The sequence below is a fragment of the Natator depressus genome, chromosome 20 (genome assembly GCF_965152275.1).
Source record: "Natator depressus isolate rNatDep1 chromosome 20, rNatDep2.hap1, whole genome shotgun sequence".
NCBI classification, from domain to species: domain Eukaryota; kingdom Metazoa; phylum Chordata; order Testudines; family Cheloniidae; genus Natator; species Natator depressus.
In genome coordinates, this window is record NC_134253.1 from 2,443,249 (window position 1) to 2,462,176 (window position 18,928).

The 18,928-nt window shown below is 52.6% G+C and overlaps 2 protein-coding genes across 3 annotated transcripts in view; one reads left to right on the forward strand and one right to left on the reverse strand.

Moving 5' to 3' along the window:
* Positions 1-10,556, reverse strand: part of RNF41 (ring finger protein 41) — a 31,913-nt gene extending 21,357 nt beyond the window's left edge. Inside the window, exons 1-2 of one of the 2 annotated variants that reach the window (XM_074935700.1) lie at positions 10,472-10,556; positions 7,165-7,350 (exon numbers count right to left, since the gene is read on the reverse strand). The gene's annotated coding sequence lies outside the window, so the exon portion shown is untranslated. Of the gene's footprint in view, positions 1-2,637; positions 2,657-7,164; positions 7,351-10,471 lie in introns of those variants that run through there. The other variant, XM_074935701.1, reaches the window with a different exon arrangement.
* A 1,402-nt stretch (positions 10,557-11,958) lies between these two features.
* Positions 11,959-17,048, forward strand: NABP2 (nucleic acid binding protein 2). The gene is made up of 7 exons (XM_074934933.1): positions 11,959-12,048; positions 13,116-13,225; positions 13,976-14,114; positions 15,312-15,383; positions 15,845-15,926; positions 16,297-16,363; positions 16,707-17,048. Exons 2-7 carry the CDS (start codon positions 13,147-13,149, stop codon positions 16,907-16,909), a joined length of 642 nt encoding a protein of 213 aa, XP_074791034.1. The 5' UTR covers positions 11,959-12,048; positions 13,116-13,146; the 3' UTR covers positions 16,910-17,048.
* The last annotated feature ends 1,880 nt before the right edge of the window (positions 17,049-18,928 follow it).

Here is an 18,928-nt window from a genome sequence, read left to right on the forward strand (position 1 = left end):
CATCTGACCACAATGACCAATGAGGAGACAAGATACTTTCAAAAGCTGGGGAGAGGAAGAAACAAAGCCTGCCCCCCTCCCTCTCCCTGTCTGTCTGTGTGATGCTTTTGCCGGGGACAGAACAGGAATGGAGTCTTAGAACTTAGTAAGTAATCTAGCTAGATATGCTTCCTCTCTCCAGCTTTTGAAATTATCTTGTACATGAAAATAGCCCCTGCCCAGAAGAGCTTGCAATCTAAAGGCCTTAGCAATGGCTTTAACAGGAGTTGGATAGGATCCTAAAGAACAGGGGAGACCTGGACTTTACGCAATAGAGTTCGCCACCAAAATAAGTTACTTAAAGGTTAAAGCAAAAACACTCTGACAAGCCTCCTCCAGGCTGTTATTGAAAGCAACCTGGCTCACCATTCACTGAGTTACGCAAAGCCAAGTTAACCCTTCACACTATGAAGCAGAGACATGAAAGCACAATCCATGCAGCTTCCCAGAAAAAACTAACTTAGAGGTGTGTCGACTGCTGTGGACGCAAGCCAAAGGCATTGCTCCCTCGGCCCGGCAAGCCTCCTTCAGCAATCAGAGCACTCCGCTTGCTTTGCCTGTCTTCCTGATGAGACACTTAGGCCAGTGTCCTTCACATGTGCAGCACACCTTGTCCCCTGGCCTTCCCTTGGCCTGGAGAGCTGCTACAGAATGAACATTGTATGGCTTGTGCCCGCCTGCTTCCCCAGAACTCAACAGTTGTCACAGTGAGCTCTGCTTCCAGTCCTGCGATCAGGGAGAGACGGCAGCTCTGTTCCGCCACAGCCATGGGATCAATTATGAAACTAAACGAAAACAGATCTGGAAAATATTCAAGTGCCAGATTCAAGCCCTGTTGAGCCCAGTAGTTTGGACTGTGGCGATCCATCGGCCTGGTTAAAATCATGGCTCAGATTCACAATGAACGAGTTTCTCTTGAGCTGTAGCAAGCTAGGAAGCTCTGGAAAGCAAACTGGCATTAGAGGCCAGGGTTCTCTGGAAACATCACATGTCAGTTGTACTCAGTCTGGTGGTTCCATGTATCAGTCTCTCTCCCCCCATCCCTGACTCGTATTCCACTGCCCTCAACATATGATTCTGCAGCAAAACAAGCCCCTCGTGGCTTTACTGTGACATACAAGGTCACTGGCTGTTTTTTGTGGCGTCAGCCAATATGCAACATTCTTTTTTCACAGCATGACTTTAAAACAACGCCTTAACTGTTGTACCTTCATCCACAATCAGCTCAGAGCCAATATAAACGAGGACAGTAAACAGGTTTCACATCGGTTTGACAGCCTCCTGAGTCGCTGACAGACTATTTTAATTCCAAGCCACTCCTACCCAAGAGCCGTACACAGGCCATCCTTGCAGCTCATGTCGTTTAAGGGATGTTGTGGATTTGAGTTTACAAATATTCAGATTTCTGACCGTACATCCTGACCTCCTAAGTTGTCAAGGGATTGTCTGCTTCCTGCCAGCGTTTAAGGGTCTTTTGGATGAGCCCGAGTGTAATGCCAGTGAGCTCATCTCTCCTCCCCTTCCTTGTCTCAGCCCACTGCCTCTTCAGATTCAGCTTTGCGGCTGCCATTACTGGCCAAACAACCTTTGCAGGGCCAGGGCAAGAGTGCGCATGTGACCTCCACCCAAGCAGTCCGTGAGCGATGTAACTGACTAGCAACACCAGAGTGAAAGTAATGCACAAGGTAAGATCACAGATAGAAATCTCAATTCTGATCATTATAGCGATTGTAGTAAACAAAAGTCTGGTAGAAGTGTGCTTTTCTCGTTGATTAATAACTTGCTACATGTTAGAAACACCTTTGCCCTATGACAAGATTTGCTGTAGAACTGAAAGGCTGCAATCCAACCCATGATTCAGGTACTTGCATTTGAAACTCAGTCTTCAGGACTTCTGGTGATTTATACACTGTGCCCTTCCTTCATGTGGTTCAAGCAAGCAACAAATGTGGAATGTCAGACATACACATACTCCTCAATTAAGAGGAAGCTTAATACCGAAAGAGACAACTGCACAACTCCCATAGATATAACTTGACTTGTACATAAATTGCCTATATTGTTATTATTCCCTTCCCCTGACCTCTGCCTACTTGTCTGTGAGTGGATTGTAAGCTCCACAGAGCAAAGACCATCCTTCCTAAGCACCTAGTAGGCACGATCACAAATAATTACTGGAAAGGACTCAAATCCCTTAGGGGAAGAAGTGCCCCGCCCACCTGCTAGGGGAAAAATTTTCTGACTTCTCTAGATAGGGAGTCTCACTAAAATGAACAATGGAATGAGGATCTTATATAAACCCATTCTTGAAAGCGGACACCCTTCATTGTTTAAAAAACCACTTCCATTATACCCACTTTTTAGATCAATTGAAACCAAAGAGCCACAGTACACAATGATGTATGTATCAATAGCATTGTTAAATGCAAAAATGCATTTGTAAATACCAGTGGTTTCTCTTATCTAGGGCTTTTCATCCTTAGATCTCAAAGTGCTTTCCAAAGGTGGTCAGTATTGTTAGAAAACAAGAGTTAAAAATCAGGTATGTGACTATTCAGGATGGTATAGGAAAGATTTAAGGCACCCAAAGGTACTTACCCATAAAGCATTTCTGCTCGAGTGGGAAAATATGCTTATCAGGATGTTTGGGCACTGCACACACAGACCAGAAGTGCTGTCTCCTGTGAACGACAGTGATCGTGATCTGTGTATTTCTGCAGCCCGAGCACATTACTGGTTACTCCCTGAGAAAAAGCACCGCTTAATTATTTTCCAAAACACCATGCTCCCGAAACTGGCCTTCATCACACCCAAGTGAATGAACGTTTCTGACACGAACCCGGACTCCAGCCTGGGTGGCTTATCCAGTGGCTTTTGTTAAAACACAGATTTAGTGCCGGTGATTGACTGACAGTCCTGTGGACTCCGGCTTTCCCTGCGGAGACAGCACAGGTACGGTGGCCAGGAACGTGCTTCTAGCATGCCCCGGAGCCCCGCCTACGGAGGTGGGAGAAAAGTTTGGTCTCGTGTCCCATTTAACTCTGGCCTCTGATGCCGCTTCCAGTTATGGGCCAATTAGAGGCAAGTGTGTTTGCGAGGAGCACAGCTGTCTACAGAGAGCTGTCCCAAGAAACAAACTCGTTCCACATGGGGGCACAGGAGGTAACAACCTTGGCCAATAAAGATCTGTGCTGAAATTGAAGTGAGGCCTTTAACCTCTGGGTCACTAGCTCCGATTATACATTTCCCAAGCCCCCCCAGTCCTCCTTGCATGTATGGCTTTCCAGCCTATGAAGTGCTTATATAACAAACAGTAACATCTGTGGCTGGCAGAGAAACGCAGCGTGGCACAGAATGCAGCCCACAGCATGTCTACCAGCAGAGGCGAAGAGGGAGAAGTCAGATTGCAGGATCATTGGGGCAGGAACCTTGCTTAGTAGATCTGTGAAAGCCCCAGGCATTCACTTCTATTGGCAGTAGCGCACACACGCCCTGATCAGAATCAAGGCCCCTTTGTGCTGGGTGCTATACAAACATACAGTAAAGAACAGCTCCTGCCACAAAGAGCTGACACACAATGTGCCAGTGGATAACAATGGGGAAAGGATAACTGGTAGCAATCAGAGCCAGGAATTAAGTCAATGAATGTTTTGACATGAACTTCAGTGGGAAATCAGGTCTCATACCATTAGATAATCAGAAGGCACCATTTCCCCAGCACGGTGAGCAATGCTAAAAATGCTCCTTACGTTACTGCAGAGCCATTCAGCTTTCACAATGTGTGTGAGACATTGTGCCACTTTTTAAAGAGAGTCACATTAGAAACTCTTACGTAATAGCACAGTTGCCCTTGTGCTGATAGAAAGCAGATTTTTCCCCCTCAAATAAAGGTAAACAAGTTCAAGATTCTTCCCTGCCTTATCACTCCAAGACAGCAAAATTATTAGGAGATACCAAATCAGAGCCGGCAAAGTGGAATTTAAATACACATGGAGTTACAAAAATCCCCTCAAATTACTCATTGCTTCTTATTCAACACTGGACATAATAGCTTTTTCAAAAAGACAGTCACCTTGACAATAGCTCAGTTGACACCCTAGCTAGAAAGGAAATAGTAATGGTGTAGTTTCTAGCAGGTGCTAGACACAGCATTGGTGCTGGATGGTGGTGGGATATCAGGGGGTCACTTCACTTGGGGGATGAGGCATGTAACCTGAGCCCAGGAGGGGGTTGGGGACCAGGTGACACCTTCTGCCCTGGAAACTGGACAAAGGCTGGAGGAGGAGCCGGGAGTGTGGCTGGGGGGAGACAGCTGGAGGGGGTTTCAGTTTTGGAGCTGGCTGGGGAAACGGAGGGAGGCCCAGAACCAGGGTCTGGCTCCCTACCCCCCCAAGATGGACCTGACTGAGGGGTCCTGTTTTCTGTACCTACAAGCTCTGTTTTGGACTGGGTTCCTGTCGTCTAATAAACCTTCTGTGTTACCGGCTGGCTGAGAGTCACGGTGAATCGCAGGAAGTGGGGGGTGCAGGGCCCTGACTCCCCCACACTTTGTGACAGCGACCACCTGGCAATTTCCTGGTTCCAACTCCTCTGCTGTCCCAGGCATTGGAGCTGCATCTTGATGTAAAGGGACCCAGTTACTTTCCAAAAACGTACCAGAAATGGCATCCTGACAAACTGGGCCCTGGACTGGGGTGTCCTCCGCCACCCCTTTCTCTGTCCCTGAGAAGTCAGTTGTGTGACGGCTCCCCTCCAGGACGTCGGTTACACAGTTCCCTCTTAAACCTGGGGCACAGGCTGAGTGCCTGGGTGCACGGACGTTGACCCAGCCATTCAGTCCTGGACATCCTCTCCCAAGTGATCACTGTGAACACAACCTGTACCCCCAGTATTCCTTCCCCAGTTCCCTCCTCTGGGAGCCCTTCTAAGACACATCTCTCTGTGCTCCTTAGGAAGGGATCTATCACTTGCTCATCTGCAAAACTCTGCTAGCTGACAACCCCTCTCCTGCCCCCGATCCTGGGGCATGTTGCCGTCTGCTGGAAAGGAGCTAGTCTCAGCCCCTCCCATACTTGGAAGCACCCTGCTTCCCTGTGTTACAGGGTCACAGGAATCCTCACCCACTTCAGTGGTTTCTGAGATCCCCTGCGCCTTCTCTGGGCCACATTGCTCTCTGCTCCCTGGAGCGGGGTCTGTCTCTGGTTCATCTGCAACCTACTGGCAGCTAACAACCTGGACAGTTCTCTCCCTGGCAGGCATTACACCCCCCTCCCTTCCTGAGGTGGTGCTGCCTCTAACTGCAGTGTAGGACTTGGTCTCAACCACCCTCCCACCTGGAAGCATGTGGCTTCACCCTGCTGTAGAGGAATCAAGGAGACTCTCTCCCATTCTCTCAGTGGTTCCTGAGACCTTACCCTTTCCCTCGGGGGTCCCAGCATAAAACTCCTCTTTGCTGCGGGCAAATACTTTAACCTGAGCGACATCGAAAAAATCCTTACCAAGCAGCAGGTCGACAAGGAGATGTTCCATTACCCCCATGATCAAAACACTTTCCAAACCTTCCCATACCACATGGATTTTAGCTAGTGGTACGAGGAATCTGCTTTCGCCCACCCCCACAATCTCTGCCGTTTGGCCAGGTAATACACTAGCCCTTGGGACCACGCTCTGCTTAACCAGAGGGATCTGGGCCCCTGCATCCCTCTGTCCCAAGTACTCCCTGCTGTTAATGCTGACAACCTTTACATGCTCCGTATCTGGTTCTGCAGAGGCTAAGCTCACAAAACCAATACGTTAGGTTTCCATCCCCTGGGGGTCTTCTGTGTTGAGGAGAGCAGAACCATAGGCGCCAACTCTGAGGGTGCTCCGGGGCTGGAGCACCCACGGAGAAAAACTGGGAATAAGAACCCAGGCAGACGGGAACACTGGAGGGAGGGAAAGAAAAGCCAGTGACTGATTACATGGGTGGGAGGCAAAGGACACCATGGGTAATAAACCAACCTCAAACCAGATCTGTCTTTACAGCATAAAATTGCTCAAGGCTCTATTCAATGAGAAATATTTAGTGTTTTCTGCTGTGAAGAAGCCTAGCCAAGCTGATTGATTTATTGCAAACGCTCACATGCATTATGCAGCCCAACTAAACTTTAATTTTTTTATTTTTTTTAAATAATGGCCTCCAGTCATCATTCCTACCAGCTGGGAGGCCTTTCCAGATTCCAACATGAGTTTCATTGTTAGGATTTTTTTTAAAAATAATTACACATTTTACTGCAAGTTATGGCGAATCTGCCTCCTTAGAAAGACATTAGGTAATTTTACGGGGATGTTTTAACTCTCAAATTCTAGACTGTCATAGGAAGGACAAGTGCCCTGGAAATCAAGCAGAAACAGCGGGGTGGGGGGGTGGTATTTTTTTAAAATCCAGTCAGAACTTTAAGGTCAACCATTCTAATGAACACAACTTGAATTTTTCAAATAAATTTACCACCCTCCCCCCAAATCCAGTTTCTGACAGAGCCACCTTGAAATAGTTATGACCTGGAATTGAATAATGGGTTTGCTGTCCCCTGCAGATGCTTATATGGAGGGGTCCTGTAAGGGCTTTGTTCTATGTTTGTACAGTGCCCAGCACAATGGGGCCCTGACCCCTAAGCAGTACCCTAACCCGAACAATAACCATTTCACCATGGGCGAAACGGACTATACAGAAGAAGCACTGAAAGTGACCAGACACAAGACACTGTCAATTGCACAAAGTAAGGGCCAGGTTCTGCATCAGGGTCTGGGCAGGCAGATCCTCATGCTGCGCTCCAGTGAAATCAGAGGGGTTTATCATGGCCACAGGGGGTCTGCCCATAAGATTCCCAATGCAGGATCGGAGCTTGTACCTGCATCTCTTGTAACTGGAGCAGATACGAAGTTTTTTTTGACAAGTGTGATCTCAATTCAATTATAGCCCCTTAGCTTGTACAGAAGAGGGGGACTATCCTCCCCACCATCCCCACACAGTGTTCTTTACAAATGAAGCTGCTGATTTGGTTCTGAACACTATGTCTGAATTTCTTTTAAACAAACGCTTCGGCTGATCGAGATCTGGAAGAAGATTTGAACTGAAGTATTTACCTTCTGTGGCAGAATTCCTCCCAATCTGGCAAAGACACAGGGCTGGGTTTTGATTGCTCTTTTTAAGCAGCTGCTCCCAGTGGCCCATCTTTTCCCTTCCTCCTCGTTCGGATTAAAACGTCATTCTTCCCTGTGACCAAGACCTGTTGCCACAGGAATAGTCAGGAGGTCACAAACGGGCTTGATCTGTGAATAGGAACAAGGAGAAGACTAGGAGGAATGTAAACAGAAATATGGCAAGATGTGCGGCTCCCCGCGCTGCACTCCCGGCATCACGTGGAAAATGGCCTAACCCTTTCTATCCAGGAACTCCTGTTCCACTGACCACATGCCTTTAGCCACGTGCATCCCTCCCGCCCCACCAGATACACCCGCATTTCTTAAAAGCCACTTCCTGCAAAGCATTTGTAACATTTTTATAACCTGCCTAACGAGGCTGCACACCCTGTGTTGCTGATACAACCAGGCCCTGTACAGTCTGAGCCTTTCCAGCCAACGATATTCCTCCTCTGAACAAGAATCGATACAAATCCTCTTTAAGGACAAGGAACTGAAGCATGTGAGCCACCTGGAAAAATACCACTTTGTGCCCAAGGCCTTTTATTACACCTTGTTCTCCATGCTGCTAGAAGTTTGCCCGCTGCATCATTTCAGTAGCAAAATGTTTGCTTCAGGTCTGGATGCTCCCATGTGTTTTAGGGAACAGACATTCAGTCGGGTGTTCTGCCATATGCCAGGTACAGGGGAGTTTTCAATTTAAAGGGCTCTCCCAACGGTGTAATAAAACCACCTGTGCGAGGGGAACAGCTCCCAGCCCTGGAGCACTGTCTACACTGCCACTTTACAGGGCTGAAACTTGCACCGCTCGGGGTGTGTTTTTTCACACCCCTGAGCGAGGAAACTGTCCGCGCTGTAAGTGGCAGTGAAGACAAGGCATAAGAGAAGTTTTCAGTGTGATTGATGCTCGGTAGGGACATAACCCAATTTCAGGTAAAGAATTTTCAGATCAGGAACGTTCTGTCCTGGAATGATTTCACACAACAGAAAGGGAAGCATTGGGAGAAAGCATATACTCCCCTATAGGTAAATGCAGAACTTCTGAAGCTACGCAATCCGGTCAAATACAGTTCTTCTAACCACCACCAAATAGGACACCCTAGCAATCTCCCTGTGACATTTATGCAGGAATGAACTGGGAACCATCACACCTTGTACTTTTTGTAAGTCTAGCACCCAAAATTCACTATCACAATACAAAGCACGTTTGTCACTACTGTACTGTATTTTCCATAGCAGGTTAAGTAATTTCACATTTATCATAGAACCATAGACTTTAAGGTCAGAAGGGACCATTATGATCGTCTAGTCTGACCTCCGGCACAACGCAGGCCACAGAATCTCACCCACCCACTCCTGTAAAACCCCTGACCCATGTCTGATCTACTGAAGTCCTCAAATCATGGTTTAAAGACTTCAAGGTGCAGAGAATCCTCCAGCAAGTGACCCGTGCCCCACGCTGCAGAGGAAGGCGAAAAACCCCCAGGGCCTCTGCCAATCTGCCCTGGAGGAAAATTCCTTCCCAACCCCAAATATGGCGATCAGCTAAACCCTGAGCATTTGGGCAAGACTCACCAGCCAGATACCCAGGAAAAAATTCTCTGTAGTAACTCAGATCCCACCACATCTAGTGTCCCATCACAGTCCATTGGGCATATTTACCGCTAATAGTCAAAGATCAATTAATTGCCAAAATTAGGCTATGCCATCATACCATCCCCTCCATAAACTCTATTCCACTTCAGTCCCCACACCCCAGACCAACGTTCTCTCTAATTTTTGACAGGCCGTGTGCGCAAAAAAATTCTTCTGTGCAAATTTGTGTGTGCATGGTGTTTTGCTGTGTGCGCGGGGTTTAGGATCTGTGTGTGCGCGCACAACTTAGAGGGAACAGCGCCCCAGACCCTTCCTCAAAGGCCTGAGCAAACAACTGAGCTCTGAAGGACAACAGATTCATACAGCACTTAGAAAACCACAACGTGCTAAATCAGGGGTAGGCCACCTGTGGCACACGAGCTGATTTTCAGTGGCACTCACACTGCCCAGGTCCTGGCCACTGGTCGGGGGGGTGGGGGGTGGGAGGAGGCGCCTCTGCATTTTCATTTAAATTTTAAATGAAGTTTCTTAAACATTTTTAAAACCTTATTTACTTTACATACAATAACAGTGTAGTTATATATTATAGACTTATAGAAAGAGACCTTCTAAAAACGTTAATGTATGACTGGCATGCAAAACCTTAAATTAGAGTGAATAAATGAAGACTCGGCACACCACTTCTGAAAGGTTGCCAACCCCTGTGCTAAATGTTCTCCACATTGCCTTTTATCAGTGTAGAGTGTCTATATAATTCATATATAGACATTGTATATATTTGATCAGTTCCCTCACCTCTTGTCTCTGTATGCCACTGTGTTCTAGACTGTGCTTTCCTATGGGGGTATAGGACAAAAAAGAGCCACAATCCTGCCTGAATTAAAGTAGCACCCAGAGGCTACACATTTCAATAATTCACCATAACAGCGACAATTCCCTGCCCAATTAAAAAGTAACCGTGGGAACCTATTGGGAGAGCATTTCTTGTGAGCGGCACCAAGCATTTATGATGCAACACGAGGAGGCGAAACCTCCCTATTCCCCAAACCACAGTGATTTCACCCCATTTTCTCAGCAACAATTTAGCAGCAGCCCAAGCAGCTCAGACTCCACCAGCCTGGACCAGGTTGATGCGGAGGATATGAAATATTACCAGACATTAAAGTCAGAGGGCACTCGTCAGGACGAATTCGAGGCCGACACACAGGGCAGGGGAAGGATCTTGGGGTTTTTAAATCGGGTTATTTGCTTAATCACTAAACTTGCAAAAAACAGTTTGGGCAGCAAGTGTCCCAGTCACTGCCCTGAACGAGCCAGGTCCCTGTGGCCACCCCACACGCCTGGGGGGGCCCTGTAACACCGGACAGCGCCCTAAGGGTCCCCTCTCCGCCTCTCTCCACAGCCCCCCACCAGACCATTCGTCCTGGGCCACCTCCCCCAGTCTCCACCCACGGACTCCCCCGCCCCTTCCCCCAACCGACCCCCCCCGACCGACCCCCTTCCCCCTCCTGACCCCCCCAGACCTTCCCCCAACCGACCCCCCCCCAGACCCGACCCCCCTCCCCCGCCCCTTCCCCCTCCCGACCCCCCCGCCCCTTCCCCCTCCCGACCCCCCTCCCCAGACACCCCCGCCAGATCCCGTCCTACCACGTACCGCGCCGAGCCCGGGCTGCTCCGGGACCCTGCAGGGCTCAGAGGCGGCCGCAGCCTCCCCGGCCCCCCGCCCGGCCCCGGCGCTGCTACGCAACCCCCCGCCCCGCCGGAAACACGGGGGCGCCCCGCCCGGATGCGACGCTCCAGGCACCCGCGGAAGGGGGGGGAATGAGGACTCTATGGTCGCCGGCCGCTCTACCCCGGCAGAGGGGGGACTCTATGGTCGGCGGGCCGCCGCTCCAGGCTCAAGAGTGGGAGGGGCGGGGCTTGCGGGAGGGGGCGGGGCTTCTCTCCATGCTGGCTGGGCGTGGTTGGTTGTGGGGGGTGGTTTGCCCCTGGGTCTGTCTGTCCCTGCCCCGCCTTCCTCCCTGTGTCTGTCTGTCCCTGCCCCTGGGTCTGTCTGTCCCTGCCCCCCCAGTCTTCCCTGTGTCTGTCTGTCCCAGCCCCTGGGTCTGTCTGTCCCTGCCCCCCCAGTCCTCCCTGTGACTGTCTGTCCCTGCCCCTGGGTCTGTCTGTCCCTACCAATGTGTCTGTCTGTCCCTGCACCTCTGTCTGGCCCTGATCGCACCCCTCTGTCTGCCAAGTGAACAGCAAAGACAGTGTGGCCTCATAGAATCAGAGAATATCAGGGCTGGAAGGAACCTCAGGAGGCCATCTAGTCCAAGCCCCTGCTCAAAGCAGGACCAAGCCCTAATTTTTGCCTCCCCCTTCTTTACCTGATGAAAATGATTCCTCAGGCTGGAGCTTATTCCTGGCCAGTGAAATCCCTGGAGAAGGGGCTTTTCCTTCCCTCTATCAACCAGCTTGGGCCTCTGCTGGTGGCAAATGTTAAAAAACCATCGTTCTTTAATGAACCCCACCTACATGTGCCTCTCCCAGGCCCAGCTGTCCAGCACGGGGACGCATGAGCCCCCTGTGCCCCTGTGGCATGCGTGACCCATGCCATCACAGCTCGCATGACTCACACGTGACAGCACGTGTCTCTCGCCCACAGAGGCTGGTCCAAAAAAATATATTACCTCAGCCCCCCTGCCCCCTTTTCTCTCCCATGGGCCGTGGCAGCATGGATGGATCCCCGCTTGGGGACTGTTTTTGTTCTGCAGTTCTACCCCACCTGGTACAACGGGCCCCGGGCCATGACTAGGTGCTCCGCAAGACCCATCCCAGACAGGAATAACACTGCATGGCTCGTCACGCTGCCAAGGTGGGGGGGTGTGATCCACACATGTCTAGCCGCCAGGTCACGGCGTGAGCCACGCGGGCCCACGCGTAGTAACAGAACTTGTGTGATCCATGGACCTCGGTGTGTATGGTCCAGGGGGTTAGATCTAGGCTCCAGGGCTCCGAGTCCAACGCACATAGGAAAGGCTGGTATCTCCCCCCACTGGCAAATGTCACACGCGTGCAGGGGGATGTTGCTGTCCCTTTAAATCCTCAACACCAGGCCGCCCCCTGCACTGCAATTGGCTGGAGGTGTGGCACGTTCGTCCCTGTCGGAGAGCGTCCTGCTGCTGTGATTGGCTACTCAGAACGCCGCTGGATACTTCCTGGAATGTCTGCAACCCAACGTTCCATCAGGTCAGTTTTACAGGGGAAGGTGGGGGGGGACCCCCGATTTTCTACCCCCATCAGCCCCCGTCTGCAGCAGCCTCAGGAGCTTTGGTAGGGGGGCCTGGAGCCCCCTTGCATGTGGTGCATTGCAGGGCAGGGGGCGCGCATGGGGCAGGGGATACCTGCACCTCCCCAGCAATTTTCAGTCCCCAAATCCCTGTCTCCTTTTTTCCCCTCCACGGCAAGAATTTCCACCAACACGTGAGCGAACTGATCCTCCGAGGTGAACGAGCCTCCACTTCTCCGCTCCCAGAGAAAAGCACTTTTCTTGCCTCAGGGTGCATGGGGATGGGCTTGCAGTTTATCCAAAAAGAGAAGCAGGCGTTTTCCCTGGCGGTGTGAAATCAGGGCTGTGGTTTGTGCAAAAGATAAAATGCACTTTCCCGGCAGGGATCTGAAGGCCGTGTGTCAGTACCCAGCGTCTGAATTTCTGGTGCAATTTGTGGGTTAAAGAAAAAGATGCAGAGGTGGATTTTCAGTGTGTGTGTGTGTTTTATTTTAATTAGCCTGTTTCCGTTTTGCAAGGTGGACACAGATTTGCAGGCGGGTGGCTTTTGCAAAACAGCAAGATGAAATGTTGTTGGTCTGAATCAGGGTTGCAATCCTTGCATACAGAAATGGGTTTTTCTTGCCACAGTCTGACTCATGGCTACAATTTGTGCAGATAGAAAGTAATGCAACTGTATTGTCGGGGTCTCGACTCAGTGAGAGAAATTTGTGCAGAAATGAAAAACAGATGCACTTTTCTTGCAAGAATCTTCAGTTGTGGTTGCCATTTTGTACTTTCTTTCCTTTGGGGCTAAATTAACAGCAGGATGTTTCATTCTTCCGACAGGGCATTCCCCTGTTGGCTAACCTTGTGAGGTACCTGTGCCAATTCAATAATAAACACTTAACCCACGATCCTGCACATTTCTACATATTGGTGCATTCTCTCCACCTTGGCTACAGTAGCCAGCACCTGCCTTTCCCTTCTGTGCGCTGACTGTCGCTTTCTTTTCAAATGTGGTTATATTATTTTATTATTTGCACAGATAACGTAGCAGAAGCCAGAAGCTGCTCAATATGACGACTGAAACCTTTGTGAAAGACATTAAACCCGGCTTGAAAAACTTGAACCTTATTTTTATTGTACTGGAAACAGGTGGGTATTAATAATGTGCAAGAGATATATCAAATATCTTACTGTAGTGGTTCTCAACCAGGGGTCCATGTGCCCCTGGGGGTACGCAGAGCTCTTCCGGGGTACATCAGCTCATCTAGAGATTTGCCTAGTTTTACAACAGGCGACATAGAAAGCACTAGCAAAGTCAGGACAAACTAAAATATCACACAGACAATGGCTTGTTTATACTGTTCTACACACCAGACGCTGAAATGTAAGTACAAGATTTATATTCCAATTGATTGATTTTATAATTCTATGGTATAAATGCGAAAGTCCGCCACTTTTCAATTATAGTGGGGCTGGGACACTGCTGTATTTTTATGTCTGATTTTGTAAACAAGTAGTTTTTTAAGTGAGGTGAAACTGGGGAGTAGGCAAGACTGATCCGACTCCTGAAAGTGGGACAGTCGTCTGGAAAGGTTAAGAGCCGCTGTCGTACTGAAATTCCATTTAACTGTTGCAATCAGTTCTCATACAATATTTGTGGCTGGCTTTCACCCCCTGCCCCAGCTGCTTAGTGATGTCAGTGTCCGTTTTTGAGACACCATAATTGACGTACGGTGAGGGCAGATGCTTACGTTGGCAAGCATAGTGACTCGGCTCAGCGTTCATAGGCTTGGGACCTTAGGCCGGGACCATCTTTGTGATCTGCGTTTGTACAAGGCCTTGTCTAGCCCAAAGGGGCTCGTCTGTGTTACCATGGAGATGTCCCACTCCCCCCTGCAGGTCGGGTGACCAAGACAAAGGACGGCCATGAGGTGCGGACGTGCAAAGTAGCCGACAAAACCGGCAGCATCAACATCTCAGTGTGGGACGATGTAGGGAACCTCATTCAGCCGGGAGACATCATCCGATTGACCAAAGGGTAGGCGAGACCCTGCTGCGAGGGAGGGCGGGGGGGCGGCCACGGGACCCGATCATGTTGGCGCCTGCCACATGCCCAGTCCGTCAGCCTCAGGTCCCCCAGGGCTCCTGAGACAAGCTCATTCGGGGTTTGATAGACCAGGCTGGGGGCTCACCTGAGCTCCGCACATCTGAGACTGCGATGCCAGCCCTTCCGGGGGGAGGAGAAGGGGCAAGGCTGCTCTTCTCCCTGGCCTTCATTCTCAGCAGAAGGAAAGCATCTAGTCCCCTTCATTTGTCGAGGGAGATACAAGCCTGAGCAAACAGGCCTGCATCTGCCTGCTCAGAGCTGGCTCCTTGCGGGATCCGGTCATCTCTACGCTCTGAAATAGCCCGAATTTCCTAACTTTCCAGGCAGGTTGCAAAGGATAGGGGGGTTCGGGAGAAGGCTGAGGGCGGTGGCTGAATTCCTGCTGATGACTTTAACACTGAGTGTGCATTGTAGTGGATGTATGCTGGTGTCTGGGCACCTTGGGTAGGAGACTTTATTATTTTAAATATATAGATACAATTTAAAAAAAAAAAATCCAGTTAGGTCCCTGGAAAAGACCCTTCCTGGACGCGCATAGGCACACAGAGTTAATGTCAGTGTAGTAATATGACACCAGCTCTCTATCCCTGGACATTGGAGGCGGGGGGAGTTACGGTAAGCGGGTAGGACTGATCTCAATGGATTCATCATGTCGGCTTAGCTTAGACACGACTTCAAGGCAGGATTTTACTGTCCCTGTATCCCCAGGAGAAATCCTTGTCATTCTGAGTGGATGGAGCTCATCTCTTCCCCCTGCCGCCCCCAGCCAGGCTAGCGCTGCACCCGGAAACTGCCACTGCTTTTGTGGGAGCCCCTTGAAAGAATAATTAGAGCACCCCCTGGTGGCATTGCTGAAGCAGCACACAGTGTTGCTGGGCCGGCGGGGTGGTTCTTCTCTCCTTCCATAAGGGGTTGTGGGAAACAGTGTGTAAGTCAGAGCGGCCTCAGGGCTACTCTAACTTACATCGGGGGGGTTTCCCTGGCTACCCCCAGAGCATTGGGAGCACAAAGGTGCCTCCCTCAAGTGCAGGTTCAGGGGAAGTGAGAATTGAGGCCCCTAGTTCTGCACCCAGTCCAGGGTGCGTGTCCTGAGTTAACCCCAGATCTCGACATTCCTCTTGCTTTCAGCTACGCATCAGTTTTCAAAGGCTGCCTGACCCTCTACACGGGCCGCGGAGGAGACCTGCAGAAAATCGGAGAGTAAGGAAGGCCTGTCGGCTTCACTGCAGGAGCCCTGGGGATGTCGCTCCCTGGAGCCTGGCTCCTTAGAGGATGGGAAGGGGAGAAGTGTGGGGCAGCCCCAGAGCTGGAGCGATTTGCCACCGGGGCTGACCAGGCAGCCAGCCCAGCTGGACCTGTGGGTGTCTACTCAGGAGTGACTGGTGTTCAGAGCAGGGTGGGAGTGGGGAGCCAGGACTCCTGGGTCCTGTTCCCAGCCCTGGGAGGATGGCCTGGCCTGGTGGTTAGAGCAGGGGAGACTGGATACCTGGGTATTGTATTCCCAGCACAGTTGGAATCAAGATCCAGGCCTGAGACAGTCCAGGTCTCTCGCTGCTGGAGAGTCAGGGCATCCCCTCCCCCAGGATAAGGCTGAGTGCGAGGGGAGGAAGGGGTTGGCCAGTCTCCTGGTGGCCTCGCTGACCTGCCATTTCCCTCCCTAGGTTCTGCATGATTTACTCCGAGGTCCCAAACTTCAGCGAACCCAACCCAGAGTACGTGACCCAGCAATCCCAGAGCAAAGCCGTGAGTACCAGCCGGTTTCCAGCTGGGGTCAGCGGGATGGGGGGGCCCATCTAGCAGGGTAATGGGATTTGCTTACCTGCGGATGCCCACGGGGCCTCCTGTGGCCCAGGGAACAAGTCTGTGAAAAAGCCCTCGGGGCTTCCTGCTGCTGCCAACCCCAGGAGCCAGGATGTGCGGCAGGACTTTCCCCCGGGCTCTGCTCCTGGTGGGACGGGGTGGGGTGGGGGTGGATTTGTGGACGTCGGACACGCGGCGGCTGTGCTGGCTGCGGCCCAGAAGTGGCCGCATCTCTGTCCCGCGGGTGGCTGGGGAAGTGCGCCAGCATCCTGCGAGATCCGGGACCATGAGTTCTCTCTCCCGTTTCCTTCAGGCCCCCAATGATAACGTGACCCCTACTGCTTCCCAGACCACCCCGGGCCCTGCCGCATCGTCCCCAGGTAAGGGAGCCCCCCTAGCTCTGCAGGCTGGATGTCCCCCCACCCCTGAGCAAGGCAGGTGGGACATGACGCTGCTTCGGAGCCATTCAGCACTAACCACTCGGGGGCAGTCACAGCTCGAGCAGATTCTCTAGTCCATTAATCGGGGAGAGGAGTCTAGAAGGTTAGAGCAGAGCGGTCTGGGAGCCAGGACTCCTGGGTTCTATCCCCAGCTCTGGGTGGGGACTGGGGTGTAGTGGGTAGAACAGCAGGGGCTGGGAACCAGGTCTCCTGGGTTCTCTGCCCAGCCCTGCCTTGGTTTTGCTGTTCATTTCCCTGTGTAATCTGTCGCTTTTGTTTTCAGCTGCCGACAACCAGAACGGCAACGGGCTGAGCGCCCCAAGCCCCAGCGGCCCCACACACCCACCAAACATCCCGTCCCACCCCACCAGCGGCCGGATCACCAGGAGCCAGCCGAACCACCAGGGTGTGGGCTCGGCCGGGTCCGGCTCGTCCTCCAACCCTGTCAGCAACGGCAAAGAGACCCGGCGAAGCAGCAAGAGATAACACCGCAGGGCCGGGACCCCCCGCCCCAGCTCTGTGCCGGCTTGCCCCGGGCCCCACTGCCGAGGCTGGGAGGAGGCTGGGCCGGGGGGCGGGAGAGACCATGGCCGGACGTCGCTACAGGCTAGATCAGAGACAGCGAACCAAGAACGTTTTAGTCACCACGGTCGTGCCCATTTTCACCGGGACTGTGGCGTTCTCCTGAGCAGTGACGGGGAGTGGGGCGCCCCCCATTGGAAACCGGCCCTTTATCTTCACAGCTCTGCTCTGAGACTAAACTGAGCCACAGCCAAGTGCCCCCGCTGGGATCCCCACATGCCCCTCTGGGCGGGGGCTGCCAGCTCCCCCTCCCTTCCTCCCTCCCTCCCTCCCCAGCTCACTGGATTTCGTTCCTTTGGTGGGTTTTTTTATTGTTTTTTTTGTTTTGTTTTTACAAATATCCTGAAACTTTTTAGAAAACTTTAAAAAAGCCGCTTTTGCCAGGTGGGGTCAGTGGCCAGGGGGCAGCCGGGGACTGCTGAGGCCTCTAGGTGTAGGATGGGGGGCAGCAGCCCCCCTCTCCTTGCCCCCGGGAGGGGCCCGTTTGGGTCTTGGTGTCTCAGCGGAGGCTGCCTAAGACTGAGCGTGGAGCCAAATCTCCCCTCCCCTCCCCCCCAGGCCAGCAGCAGCTCAGGGAACCTCGGGGCACACACGGCGGAAGGGGGGAGTGATGGGGTGGGGCGCTGGTTCCAACCCAGGTTGGCTGTGAGCCCTGCCTGGGCGCTCTGGGCCCCACCCTGCATGGAATGAGTTTGCTGGGTCTCAGGCCAGTTCCTAGGAGGTCACCATGATCAACCCCCTGCCCCGCAGATGGCAGCCCCCTCGCAGCCTGGAGCTGGTGGGGGCAGCTCCCGGGACAGGGGCTAGGTGGAGGATTTGAGCTCCAGGCCCCCAGGACAGACTCACTCGAATCACTGTCACGTCTGCCCCCACGGGAAGCGATCCCCCAGCAGGATCGGGCCCAGCGCTGACCTTGGAGCTGTTCTCCCTCGCCCTCTGGTTTGGAGAATGCTCTTCCCCCCCTCAGCCTGATGCTCCCAGCCACCCCCCCCCCTTTTATTCTGTTTTAACTCCCCCCCCAAACTCCCTTCTCTTGTCTCACCCAAGCTGAGTCGCTGACCTGCCCGGGGCTGCGTTGGAATAAAGGCCGTGCCGCCATCCCCCTCCGCCTGCCGTGTGGTCGCTTGCGCCCGGGCCCCAGGGGAACCTTTGCCCAGCCACACCGGGCCTGGTCTGCTGGCGTCAGCCCCCCGAGGCCAGCACCAGAGCAGCTTGTAGTGGCTGAGATCAAACTCCCCCCCGTTCCCAAGCCCCATAGCAAAGCCCAGCCCCATATGCTGGCGGCAGCGTGGCCCCGCTGGGCGTTATACTGGCCAGCCGGCCCGGTCCATAGTCATAGATTGAAAGGCCAGAAGGGGCTGCTCCTGTCCAAGTCACACTGAACATTAGACGGAAAAATCTCTCCCCTGGGCGGGACAAGGCCCGTCCCCAGGGCACGATTCCTCCTGCTGCTCAGCGAGCTCCAAGTGGGCACGAACTGCGAAGGGAGGCAGTGGGGCCCAGTGGGGGGGGGGGCCTGCACTGGGCCGCAGGAGACCTGGCTTGTAGCTCCCCAGCTCTGTCCCTGACCGGTGGGGTGACCCTGGGGGCTGGATTTGAACCCCGGAGCCAGGTCCCTGTTCCTGCCATGAGATGACAGCGCCCAGGGTCTGTGCAGGGCTGCAGCTTGGGACCAGCCCCCTCCCTCTGCACCTCGGCCAGCGCCCTGCAGGCTGATGGGGCAGGAAACCCACATGGGACTCGCCCTTTTAGTCTCCTCCCTTCAGGCCCTCTTGCGGGGGGGAAGGGGCCGGGCTTCGGGGAGACCTGCCTGACCCTTGCCCCTCAGGTACTGGAGCAGCCAGATTTTGTGCAGCGAAGGGCAGGGACCAAGACGCCGCACCAGGTAAGTGCATTTCCTTTCCCCACTTCTGGGGGGGCCAG

What these genes read in the sequence shown, in the direction of transcription:
- NABP2 (XM_074934933.1), top strand. Translation starts at nt 13,147, where the DNA reads ATGACGACTGAAACCTTTGTGAAAGACATTAAACCCGGCTTGAAAAAC. An exon ending in ATCATCCGATTGACCAAAGG is followed by an intron (nt 14,115 to 15,311) that starts GTAGGCGAGACC and finishes TCTTGCTTTCAG; the next exon opens with CTACGCATCAGTTTTCAAAG. An exon ending in CCCTGCCGCATCGTCCCCAG is followed by an intron (nt 16,364 to 16,706) that starts GTAAGGGAGCCC and finishes TTTTGTTTTCAG; the next exon opens with CTGCCGACAACCAGAACGGC.